This window comes from Poeciliopsis prolifica, unplaced genomic scaffold, assembly GCF_027474105.1.
Source record: "Poeciliopsis prolifica strain line A6 unplaced genomic scaffold, Auburn_PproV2 SCAFFOLD039, whole genome shotgun sequence".
NCBI lineage: Eukaryota > Metazoa > Chordata > Actinopteri > Cyprinodontiformes > Poeciliidae > Poeciliopsis > Poeciliopsis prolifica.
Window position 1 is genome coordinate 3,144,825 of NW_026562414.1, and position 12,912 is coordinate 3,157,736.

At 40.0% G+C, this 12,912-nt stretch overlaps 2 protein-coding genes across 9 annotated transcripts in view; one reads left to right on the top strand and one right to left on the bottom strand.

The window, feature by feature from the left end:
* Window positions 1-12,912, top strand: part of aven (apoptosis, caspase activation inhibitor) — a 46,300-nt gene that overhangs the window by 32,200 nt on the left and 1,188 nt on the right. For 2 of the 5 annotated variants that reach the window (XM_055054462.1, XM_055054459.1), the window contains exons 3-6: window positions 4,388-4,458; window positions 6,654-6,749; window positions 6,850-7,141; window positions 7,934-8,081. In XM_055054462.1, the coding sequence (XP_054910437.1) occupies window positions 4,388-4,458; window positions 6,654-6,749; window positions 6,850-7,141; window positions 7,934-8,061 (587 nt within the window). In that variant the 3' untranslated portion in view covers window positions 8,062-8,081. Of the gene's footprint in view, window positions 1-4,387; window positions 4,459-6,653; window positions 6,750-6,849; window positions 7,142-7,933; window positions 8,082-8,157; window positions 8,629-10,576; window position 12,912 lie in introns of those variants that run through there. The other 3 variants (XM_055054461.1, XM_055054460.1, XM_055054463.1) reach the window with 3 other exon arrangements.
* The window catches only part of ryr3 (ryanodine receptor 3), a 110,737-nt gene continuing 106,018 nt past the window's right edge, over window positions 8,194-12,912 (bottom strand). For all 4 annotated transcript variants that reach the window (XM_055054435.1, XM_055054433.1, XM_055054434.1 and 1 more), the window contains 6 exons: window positions 11,821-11,955; window positions 11,356-11,512; window positions 11,217-11,281; window positions 10,101-10,201; window positions 9,979-10,030; window positions 8,194-9,079 (listed from right to left, as the gene is read on the bottom strand). In XM_055054435.1, coding sequence (XP_054910410.1) covers window positions 8,984-9,079; window positions 9,979-10,030; window positions 10,101-10,201; window positions 11,217-11,281; window positions 11,356-11,512; window positions 11,821-11,955 — 606 coding nt within the window. In that variant the 3' untranslated portion in view covers window positions 8,194-8,983. The remainder of the gene's footprint in view (window positions 9,080-9,978; window positions 10,031-10,100; window positions 10,202-11,216; window positions 11,282-11,355; window positions 11,513-11,820; window positions 11,956-12,912) is intronic.

The window sequence follows — 12,912 nt, forward strand, 5'->3', positions numbered from 1 at the left end:
CATTTCAGAGAAGTTTTGTTGCATTTTATTTTGTAATTGTTTAAGTTTCAGTTTCCTGATCTTTAGAAAAAAAAAGACAACTTCTAAATAAAAAAAAAATCTACTTATGATTGGAAAGCAAATCAATAGCAATATCAATAGATCAGGATGCCCAACATTTATTGCATTTTAAGCGGTGTGGTTCACTTTCACACTGCACTGTGTCAAAGACGAGTAACTAAAGTGTAGATATATTGCTTGCAAAATATTGTAAATATTTAATATGTCAATTTATTGCATGTAAATATTTATAATGTGATGTGAGCTCAGAGTGCGAAGCTACAATTAGCTTACCATAGGATTGTGTCTAAAAATATCAGTGGATAAATGGCTTAAGGCTGTTAATACCACAGCAGGTATGGAAAACCACAAATACAAAAATTTAATCATATAGAAATCTATTGTTAAATGAATAAAATATTACATATTTTTAAAATATTTAGTCATTATTTCATCATGAGTCTTGCAGAATTGATATTATCGTTGCCATAGTGATGACCAGAGGCAATACCTTGCCCTTGAAGTCCAGTGAGGTCATTGATGATCATCAATGACATCATCAATGACAAAGAGATTCTAAAGTAGGAATCTCAGTGCTTCAGTCAGGATTCAGACAGCTTTCAGAGAAGAAGATTTGCCAACGATAACAATGTCTACTTTGAATGCACTCGTGCCTTTGTTCATCCCACTGGGTTGGGGCTTGGGATATGCCGTTAGTACCGGCATGAAAAAATTATGGGATTATTGTCTTCCTGGGATGGACGAAGGAGGATATCAGGACTGGAAGGATTCACAGGAATCACAAGACTCAAAGGACTTCGAGGAATTTCAGGAGGATTTATTTTGGAGAAGGGATGCCAAGGAACAAACCAACCCGGCTGGGGAGGTTTGTTCCAAACCAACGGACGTCACTGGGACCGTAGAATTAGACCCCATCGAGACCCTACCAGAGAGTACCGCAGACAACGGTACTGTCTCCAGAGGAACTGACCCGGCTGGCAGGATTGTCTTGAACCGATGGCTCCGTGTGTTGTTTGTGAGACAGCAGACGGAGACCTGACGACAGGAGACACTACTGAGTTTGACGGTACTAACTCGATGGAAGATCTTGCGTGCCAGAGACGGGCCGCAGAAGCATCTGCCCCGGCTGGGGAAGATGTATCTGCGGCAGACCTTGCAGCCAAGGCTTTTGCTGAATTCACAGCAGAAGCCTTGGCTTCAGTGGTCCCAGCTCTGGGTTCATCAAAGAGGTCTCTGAAAGGCACCATTACCAGTGCCTTTCAGGTACCAAGTACCTCGGCTGGGGAACTTGGTACCTCAGAGGCAAAAAAGAGGTCTTTCAGTGGTAGGGTCATTATATCTTTCGAAATTAATTGTTTACCGGAGGAGGATCCTAATTCGGAAGAGAGGGTCGGCTCAGACATGACAGATGGTGGGACGACAGAGGCTGCAGGATCCAGACAAGCGGGCATGGAACGCTACTGTCAGTTCTCCAATGAACTGAACAGTAGCTGGATGAATGCTGCGTTCCAGAGCATCCTGAACCTGGGTGTCACCGGACGGTGTCTTGCCCGGGAACGGGTGTTTCTGGAGGCTTCATCCATTCCATGCTGCGCAAGTCTGATCCTTGCAGCGGTCCGCCATCCGGGCAGACATTTTACAGCAACAGACCTCTCCCCAGCTCTGGTAGAGTTGAAGGAGAGAAATCTGTTGTCGGACAAGGGAAGGGATCACGCTGTAAAATGTTTGCTGGAGTCCTTCTTAGTTTGGCTGGACTCACTTGGAGGGGAGACAGACAGAGAATTGTACTGCTCCAACAATTGCTCTGTCTGTGATACCAGCTGCCTGGAGCTCCTGAGCAATGGCCCCTTGGTTGCCCTGCCAGCGGCAACCTTTCCGACCGATTTAGTTACTCTTTTTAACGATTGGTTGGCATTGGGAGGCAGACGCCATTGCTCAGGCTGCAAGTCTGCCTTGGAGAAGAAGCACCAGTTGGCGGATAACAACGTTCTGGTGTTTTTTCTCCCGAGGCGGACCAGGATACACCCAGTGACGGCCAACCAGACTGTGGATGTGCCCGCACAGTCTGCCTGCGGGACGGAGCGGTTCTGTCTGTCCTCCGTGATCTGTCAGGGTCCAGAGCCGACCCAGTTTTATACATATTTGCTGGGAGAACATCAAATTATGAAGGCAGAAAATGATCATGTCTTCACTGCAGATGACCTCTGCAGTGAAGACATGAATCAAATGGGAGTTTTATATGTTTATGAAAAGGTAAGGAGACATCAGCTAGTCACTGATGTCTCAAGTTCTCCAGCCCCTCCTCTCCAAGACGACCAAGGCACGTTTGGAGAGGAGCCAAACATAACTAATTTGGATAATGAGGAAATTGAAAAAGATACAATTAGTGACCATTTGGAGGCTGGAGAAATCTGACCGGGTCTTATCTAAATTCATGTACTAAAAAGATTAAGACAGGTTTCCTGTTTGCAGGTTTCTCTCCGGGCGCTCCGGCTTCCTGCCACAGTCTGAAATCACGACTGTTAGTTAATTTGGCTCTAAATTTGCTCACTGTGATTAAAACATCTATCTTTGAGAGTAGAACGATTGCCTGGGTTTGACTCCCTGCCTGGGTTCTTCTGCCTTCATGGTTTGCATTTTCTCCAAGTACATCAGTGATTCTCTCCGGTTCGGTCCCAAAAGACGACCGTTGGTTTACTAGGCTTTTCTAGTTGACCTTTTCCCCAAGTCTTCTCTGCTCTCGTTTGCTTAAAGTACTTTTGGCCACTAGGATTTTGACTTAAATCAAACTCCTCTTTTAAATGTGTGCCAAGTTTCATAATTCTTGGATAAATCGTGGCTTGTGGATGATTTTTAAGGATATTCTAGGGTGTGTTGTGGAGGAGTTGGTCTAAATATTGGACCAAATTCCTGTCAAAGGGTGGACAAGGATGGATTTCAGTGAGTTTGGTGCAGCGCGGTCGAAACATGAGTGATAGGTTTAAATTAATAACTTGCATTAACGCTATTCATTTTCCTTATGAACAGTTAGATTGTTTATTCGTTCTAGAATGTGTGATGTTTCTGGAGGAGCAGGAAGTGTGACAAATTGCAAACAGATGCCAGCTACACATCAAAGGCTAGGTTAAAATTTATTATTTAATAAAATTTATAAACTCAATCTTTTTTGATAACTTTTAATGCCCCATGCCTTAAATCCCTAGGAGGACTTTGCTCAACTTTGACGTGAATAAAAGTTAAAATCAGGTAAAATTTGACATTTGACCCAAAATGGCCGCCTCCCTGTGCATCTTAGGGCGTACCGTCAACAGACTTTTTTCCTAAATGGGGGGTATCTGCCTACGTATAGAGTTTCATATTTCTACGACCTGTGGTTCTTCTAAACTCGCGATAAACAAATTATTTAACTTTTTTTTTTTTTAAGATTTCTATTCTGACTGTTTATTATTCTTGATGGCTTTTCTCTTTGTCATATTTCTATAGTGGTTTTAGATATGTTTGAATTACAGCTTGTCTTTGTAATCCAGGTAAATTATATGAGAAAAAGCAACAAAAAAAACACGCAGAAGTAAAAGCTTGGATCATATTACACGAGCAGCTTTCGAAAATGTCCAGGATGTATTTATATTCTAGCTTTTTTTTTTCGGTCGTGGCCGAGTTTCTGAGAGTGTGAGTTTACGTGTAAAGGATCAATACTTAATATTGTCACTTTTCTTACAGTTCTTCTGTTTTCTCAGATTTGTTAGCTGTTGTTATTGGTTTAGACGTGTCCCAGTTTTGTTTCTTAAATAACTAAAATGTTTCTGTTCTCCTTTTACCTCAAAGAAAGGACTTGCTGTTGCCTTTCTGTTTTGCATTTAAGAATTTTTAGCTTGCTTTTTGCCTTTCATCGTGTTGTGTAAAAATACCCACAGGCGGCCTTTTATTCCATCCAAAGTGACATCCTTCTGCAGCGCGGCCGAGATAACCAGAAGCACGAAGTGGGCAGAGTGGTGCTTCACACCTGACTCTGTATCCTTGTTGTACTGGATGTTGTGATTTAACTCTGAGCTTTCTGCTGCAGCGTTGTGCCTCGTTCAAACACAAGTTTCCTCTTTTATTTATTTATTTATTGTGACTTTTAGCACCCTGATTCTGTTTATTAATAACATTCTCGGTGTCTGTGGAGTGTTGCACACTAGAGCTATTGCTGTTAATGTCATAAAAAGTTGGCGCTGCTGTCGCTCTCCATCGGTTCACACAAAGATGCTGATTGACTCCCAAAACATTTCGGATATTTTTGACAAATCGTTTGATGCTCATGAAGTTATTTCTGTTTGTCTTCCAGGGGATTCGTTCACTCAGTTCCGGTTTGCAGAAGAGAAGGACTGGGAGATGGATCCATTCGCAGCCAATCAGGTCAAACTCTCCTTTCACTATCATTAACCTAAATCAGGGGTGTTCAAACTGTGGCCCGGGGGCCTTTTGTGGCACTTGGACTGATTTTGAGCAACCCCCAATTACAATTCAAAAATGCTACAAATTTGGCCCGTATTTGCAGAAGGAGAGTTTCAATTTGTAAACAGGGTAAATTATTACTAACATAATTTTCTTATAAAGTATTTGCCGTTTTATAAGCTTTAAAGTAAAACCACGTTTATCCAGAGACTTTGCTGGATCCAAATCAGATTTTATGCTTTCTTAAATTTGGTTAAATTTTATGTGAGTTATTTTTCTCATATGAACCTATTTGTGTCTTTAATAAAGTTAATGAATTTTGAAATAATGTGAACTAAATCCTGTTACCAAGGCCGTATAGGGGGGAAAGTTATGACAATTTCTCCACAATTTATTTATAATTTTTTATGTTTTGTTCATAGAAAAAAATAATGGGGCCCTGTCAATTACAAAATTAATTATATTAAGGAAAGAGAGTCAATTTGTAATCCACTTTTTCTCCAAGAGAGGTGGGTGATATTATCAATTAGCATTGTTAGCTTAGCTACAGACTGTTTGCCTCCATAGCGTCTAATGAATTAAGGAAAACAATTACCAAGATATTCATATATTAACTTGTCGCTTATACCTTTTACCACTTAACAGCAGGTGTTTTAGTCAGCAGCAGCTCTTGTCCCTCCTGACTGAAATTATTGCTGCAGTATTTCCTCTGCCTTCTACCTAGAAACAACCAATCAGTGGCAGGAGAGTTTTAGCGCTGTCAATCACAATCTCATGTGTTGCTGCTCATCCTTCCTCCCTCTTGCCTGTGCTATGCTGCAGCTAGCATAGCCGGTTGTAAATGCATAAGCATTGCAATGACGGCAGATTTTCCTGTAATGATTTGTTGTTTTTCCACCATTAGCACATTTAGCAGTGAGTTAATTAGGTTAATTGACAGCACTAAGACCCTCCAACTGGTTCTGATTGGTTGTTTTGGCCGGAATGTTGCATTACTTTAGCCAGTAATATTAATTCATGTAGCAGGTGGGGGAGATTGATTGTTTTCACAGATTATTTGTCTCATAAACTGTCACAACATCATGACAGCTTTAACAAATATGGAGAAAACATATTTTTTTATTAAAGTTATATATTGCAGTTTGAATAAATAGCATTTTTTGAACAGTCTGGATTGCTCTATGTGTATTTTGCATGTTGCTTTTGACTGAGAGACATTTCAGTAATCTAAAACTAATAGAAAATAATTTAAGCAACCTGCTTGCATATTGTATGCAGATTGTTGCATATAAAATGAGCAATAAATATTGTGCAAGTATCAGTATTGGACCAAAGAAAGCAAGTCAGTTGCAAGACTTTAAAATTGTGACACTTTTTATGGGCCAAATAGACAAAAAAAAAAAAAAAAAAGACTCAAAACATTATAACAGCAGCTGCATGGGGGCCCCAATCTAATTTTCTTTCCTGGGGCCCCAAGATTCCTGGCGGTGGCCCTGCTTGTTCCTACTGAAAATAAATGTATTCATTCGAGCCCAAAACAAACTGATGATTAGATCTTCATACCTCTCAAAACTGCTAAATCTGCCACAGCATGTGAGGGCTGTTGTTGAGGAAAGTAAAATATTCAGTAAATTTCTGCCAAAAAACGTGAAAATTTCTGTTGGAAATTTTGGATTTCTGAAATTCAGAAACTTCCAAGTTTTTTTTCTAGAAAATTTCTGAGATCTGTCACAAATTTTGGCCCATATTTGAGAAGGTTTGGCCACTTCTGACCTGAACTAATTCTAAATCTGAGTTGAGATCAGCATTATATGGACTTGGAAAAGCTCTGGAATAATCCAGTTGCTCTCTGAACGCTGAGATTAACCGACACCAACCAACATTTACTGAGCGTAAAATAAATACATGTCCTTGAAGGAGTAGGTTTTTGAGACATAAAAAGTTTAAATCATCTAGAAATAATCTCAAAGGTTTTCTTGAACAATAACTTTTTCCTGGATTTTCAAATCTAAAAACTAAAACCTAATGTAAATTTGTTACATCTCCAAAGTTTTTAAGGATTTCTGTTTTATGGCAGCTGTGAATCTTTGTGGCGCCTTTTCCTTTCCGAGGCGTTTGATTCCGATTGTTTTCCCGGTTTATTTTTTAATCTTCAGGTGTCAGTGGTGTCTCTGGACCTCCAGGCTCTCGCCCAGAGTCTCCAGCAAGTTCCTCTCCATCGGAGACTGAATCTAGAAGCTGAACTGGTTCAGGTTGGAGCTTTTTCTTATGTCTCAGGTGCAACTGAACTTTCTGAAACAAAGTTATCACTTAAAGGTATTTAGTCTTACTCTTTGGCTCTTGCTGTTTCAGGTCTCAGCACCAGTTGAGCTGCCAGCTGTGAGCCTCGCACCGAAACAGGAAGTACCCAAATTTCCTCCTCCATCCGCCGCCTTTAAAGGCCTCAGCGCCAGTCAGAAACCGGCGGTGGGTTTAAACTCCCGGGTTTCCTCTGTGGCTGTTAAGCCTGAGGAGGAGGAGGAGGAGGAGGATGGTGATGAAGAGCTGGATGAGCTACTTGGTTTACAGAAATCTGCCAGTTCAGACGATGCAGGACATCAGCTGATCTGCAGTCCAACAGAGGAGAGACGGCCGCCAGAGGAAGGCGAGTTTTATTGTCATCTGTTCTGCTGGTTGATAAAAAGTGAAAATAATTTCAACAATTTTAAAAAAATGGTGATTTTGGGATTTTCATGGTGGAGGAGAGGGATTAACTGACAGAAGAAGAGATTATTTTTGCTAATCTTGTTCATATGCAATTGAAACGTGTTGAGCAGAATTATCAACAAGTCGTATCAAAACAGTAAATATGCTAATGCTAGCCTATTGCTCCACATGGTAACATTAGGAGAACTATTATTTTGAGAAAAATAAATATTTATAGGGCGGAGCCTTACAGCTTTAAATGAAGTCAGATTTTTATTTTGCTTGTTCACTTTATCTAAAAAAGAAATTATGTAAAATATTTACAAAAATTAATGTTTATTTGAATCATCCGTTCTTCTATTAGGGCCAGACTACAAACTGTGTTTGTTTACTTGAATAAAGGCGTTACTGTGGTTAATTCTTTGTCATAGACACAGTTTGCATAATTACACTGATGACTTTTTAGCACATCAGCATAATTTTTTTAAATATTTGTAAAAATCGATAAGACGAGCATTCTTATTTTTAATTTCTGAATTTGTTCTTTTATTATTAGTTTTATTCTTATAATTAAAAAAAAAAAGATTTACAGATGGCGGCTCTGGATGCTGATGTCAATCTGAACTATGAAAAAGTTTAACTTGAATATTCAAAAACCACAAATAGATTCATCGCCCAGCCTTTGTATGTAATAAGGTCACTGAGATGATTTAGTCTTGTGTGGATTCAAGCTTAATATTTACTTTTAAAGAATTAGAAGACGCTGCATCAGAAGAAAAAGCTTTAGACGAGGATGTTGCCCCTCCAAAGCCTGCGGAGGTCAAAGGGTCGATGACTGAGGAGGACCTGGAGGACTGGCTGGACAGCATGATCTCCTGACCATGAAGAAGATTCTGGAGGTAAAACTGGACCGTCTGCTGTGAAGTTTGCAGAAATGTGTGTTCAGTACCGTTCGTTTCTCTGCTCCTCTGCCAGGGATTGATGGTCAAACAGGCTACAGGTGACACAATGTATCGTATTGCATCAGTTTATTATTTTCCTCCTACATACGTACAAATGGCCGCACAGTTTCAGCCAATAAATCATTGATCCGAGTTTCATAACTCTCTTCTGTTGTGGGATTCGTCTGCTGTGGAGAAGAAGTGCAGGGTGGGCAGGACACCACAGTGTAGGAACACAACCAAACTAAGCAACATTTACACAAGAAATGTCTAGATTTTATACAACAAATGTTTTTTTTTGTTCATTTAAAAGCCAAAAAACCGATGTGATTAAGACCAGAACTAGAGCACTGCTTGTGTTAAGAGGAACAAAGATTCGTTTTTGCATAGTTAATTTTTCCAAAGGCACGTCGGTACTTGTTAAACGCCTAACAGAGTCGCCTCTGGTCCTGAAGGACCCACGTTCGTTTCGTTACGCGCTAGAGCCAGCGTTGAAAAGGCAAATCATTTAACTCAATCAGCACTGATCCATTCCAGGAGCAAACGTTTGTCTACTCAGGTTTGTGGGACGAGAAATTGTGCATTTACAGACATCGAGTCGTCCTGCTGTAACCCTTAGCCGTGTTTCAGATGTCGACACACAACACATGGTGGGTTTAAGCAGGTGGGAAAGGCAAAGGGAGTCACAATCAAAACAAAGACGTAAATGAGCCGTCGTGGCAGGAAGTAAAAGGAACTCGATGCACAAATCCGGAGCGTCCAGTGAGTGGTAGAATTCAAAATGCGTTCAGGTTCTGGTAACAGGGCGACGTCGAGTAGGGGAGGGGCGTTTGGGGAGGCGGCGGCGGCGGCGGCCGCTCCTAACCCAGCTGGTCCTCGTATTGCTTACGGAAGCAGTCTCCGGCAGGGAAGAAGTCCCAGCATCTCTCCTGGTACATCTTCCACACGTACGACTCCTGGAAGACAAATGGGAAACGTTCGGTTCAAAACGTCAGCAAGGCGAGAAACGCGTCTGATTTTATCTGATCGATACCATACTTTCCGGCTCATTAAGAGAAACACAGTAATTTCCTAGAGAACAAAAAGAAAGAGTGGAAAAAGCCAAGCGTGTTTTGATGTTACAGATTTAGCAAGTTGCTCAAAGTCTAAACTGCTATTGTGCATTTAAAGTGTAAAGTTTACCTTCGAGGAAACGTCCCCTAGGGGGCAGTACCGTGCCCATTGAGAAACGCTAGTCTAGTTTCCAATGCTAATATCTCATTTCACTTGAAATAAGACAAACTAATGTAGAAGTAGCTTTGTAGCTACATATAGAGGCTAGTTTCATTGGCAGATTATTTAACAAGATTTTCTTTTTCCCAAAAGATGTTCAATGATATTATTTAACTTTAATAATTCATTGATATTTTGACGATTTATAAACAGGTTTTATTAATACATTCTGGCACAACCGGCCCTTTAAGAGCATTCATGGTCTGATTGTCCATCCTGTTGTTGAGGGCCACAAATGGCCCCCTAACCTCATTTTGGACTCCACTGGCTTAGACTGTCAATAGCTGCATTTCAATTGAATTTAAAATGGTCCAAAATGGAATCATGGACATAAAAATAAACACCTATTTCACAGGCCTGACCAACAAACCTGCAGATCTATTTTCTATTAATCTCTGAATTAGTTTTTTTTAGAAGCTTCACATCAAATAAAAACAACGTAAATCTGAAGTCGAAGCGAGCCCACGCGTTGCTTCGTTCCCCTGCAACATTTCAGCCCACTTGAAATGTTGCATAAGTAAAAATCTGAACTCCTGTCCGTCCTTTGCTGTCTTATTGTGCAGAGGTGGAGATTTTCACGTACCTGACCCGTGTGTTCAGTCTCATCTTTGTTGATTAGGTACATCAGGAAGAACCTGCACACAGGAGGGCAGGAGTCATTTAAATTACTCATGTTTTAGAGTTTAAGTGTGTCGCTGCACTTACAGGTAGTTGGCCAGGTTGTGCTCTTGCAGGGTGTGAGTTTCAAACCCGTGAGGCGTTCGATCAAAGTAGTCGTTCCCTATGCCGCAGATGAAGCATTTGGTCTGACGGAAACAATCCAGAAAATTACGGATTTAGATTTTAGCAACTATTAGAACTTTTAATTGAGGAGGATGCCAACTTCCGCTAATTTCCATTTTTTGCTTACTGAGACGTCATTGCCCATTTTAATCATGGTTTTGGTTTTGGCGATTTTTATTTCTTTTGTGTTTGTTTCATTTTGGATATTTAAAATATCTCCCAGTTTCTGTACAAAGTGTTCTTAGCCATTATTATATTACTTGAAAATGGTCCCAAAACTGTATTTTTCGTTCATCGAAATAATTCCTGGGACAGTTTATCATCCAGAAACAAGAAAAATGTAAAATGATTAATGTGGACCATATCCCAAATGTTTCTGTTTCATCTCTAATCACCAGTTTCCCCCAGAAGCCGAGTGAAGCCTGAGGCGCTACGCTGCCATCCATCCAGCCGGCCGCCATGTTTTTGAGCTCAATGTTGACAGGAAATTTGAAAATATCACATTATAGCTTTGCGTTATTAGGAGACAGGAAAATTGATATCTAAAGTCTTTAAAAAGGCAATAATTAAAAAAAATGAACAATGTGAACAAGCCTGGTGGCCCGCCAGGCTTATAAAAGTCTGTTTCAGTTTCTCCAACTGCATTATTTTTTTTTTACATATTTTATAAATGGGGAACCAAAAACTCGTGAATAAGACTGTAATCAAAAAATCTGATGAAACAGTTAAAATTTTAGGCTTTTTTTCCCCAAAATAATAAAAAAAAATCTAATAAACACAAATTCAGCAGTTTTTTTTTTTTTTTAAATAAAACAGTTCAACTTTCCTACACCTACACACTATTGGCTGCCATTTTGCACACCAGAAAATCCAGGAGTCATTAATTTTCTTCAGACTCCCAAGAAACAAGGAAGACTGTAGATGCTAGCTTTTGTTTCAGTGCCAAGATGGCTTCCACTGTGTGGTTTATTTGAGCTATTAAAACACAAAGGTAGGAACATTTTTAGAGGTGGTTTCAAGGTTTCACATGAGTCTTACCTCCATGTCCTCCTTCACCTGCTCCTGCTGGTCTCTCAGCTCCCCAAAGGCGTCGATGATCAAACCTGTGGCAGGTTGGGGAGTTCTGAACAGTCAGGAAGTACTTCTGGATCTGCTCTGATTGGGAGAAAATATTTACCCTGAATGATGGCCAGCAGGATGACGATGACGAAGAAGAAGAAGGTGATGTCGAACAGGATGCGGTAGAGTTCGTAGGGATCTCCGGCCGGGTCCTCCAACTCGTCTCCGATGCCGCCGCCGGCTCTCACGCCCACATACATGTGGAACAAGTAGCACTAAAGCCAAGGACAAAATCATTGAAACTTTCATTATTTTGTTGGAGACTGCTTTACATTTATGTCATTAATAAATGCTGGAAACCGTCAAGGCCCTGAAGGATATTCTAAAGAATTAAAAGCTTAAGAAACGTCCATTATGCTTCGTCTGGTAGTCGTGTCTTCAAGCCGCGATCAAGGCCAATAGGACCTGATCGTCATCGTTCAGAATAAAAGCCAGAAGAATCTCTTTCAGCTGCAAACAAAGCCAAGTTATTTTCCAATTTTGTGGCTTTGCTTTGTTCTAAACAAACGGAGGTCAGACGTACCGTCATCATGTCGTCACACTTCATGTCGGGCTCATCTTCGTCCTCGCTCTTATTGTAGAACTTTCTGAAGAAGTTGAAGGCCACCACAGTGTAGAGGTAGACGACGACGGCCAGCAGGCCGACGGTCAGCACAAGCTGAAGGAGACACGTTTCCTTCCTTTAACTCCAGTCAAAGTTACAAATATTCTGAAAAACTACTTCACACGTTCAAGGCTGGACCTGTTTACGAACAGGAAGTTCACAAAATTCAATTAAGATTAAAAAGAGAGATCAGATTTCTCCTGTTTCCCATCAAAACCAGAATACAATTTAAGATTCTCAATTTGATCCAAACACTGGCTCGGCCTACGAAGTCTTTTACCCACAATTCATTGCTGCATGTGACAAAGTATTGAACATAATAAACGCATACTGTACATTTATAACTGCCCTCAGGAAGTTCCCAATACTTGAAGACACTCCTGCTTCCAAACAAGAAGGCCGTTACTAAATGTTGGCTCCAGCGATGAGACACATTACCCATGATGTTTTCAATCCGTCTACATAAGGAGGAAGGAGAGAAACTTTGGGAAACATGGGATTGTTTTATAGCCAAAGACTGAACTTTAACTGGGCATTTTTTCTCTTTCTGTTGCTTCTCTTAGCCCTCATGTTTTGGTTCATTTTTGCATAAAAATAAAGTTTAAAAAAGTAAATAAAAAATTATTTTTGTTTCTTGTGATGCATGCATATGCTTCCTTTGTTTGTTTTTAAAAACGTGTTTGAAGAAAACTCTGTATTTTATCATCCATCCAAATTATGAAGTTATTTTTTTTTCCAGTCACTAATTTATTGAAGCAACACATGCATCTGTGTTTGGGTAAATTAACTTCAGTAAAGAGTTTGAGATGTTCCACTGTAAATGCTACGAAAATGCCTAATTTTCTTAGTTTTAACCTGGATTAATAATAAAAGTAAATCATATTTAATCCCATCCAGCTGCATTGGTTTAGCGACATTCTTGATGCTCTACAATCCAATTACTTTATTCTTTTTAATCATGTCAATTTGTTCTTCATCAATGTTAATTTCTGAGTAAAATATTTAAAACAC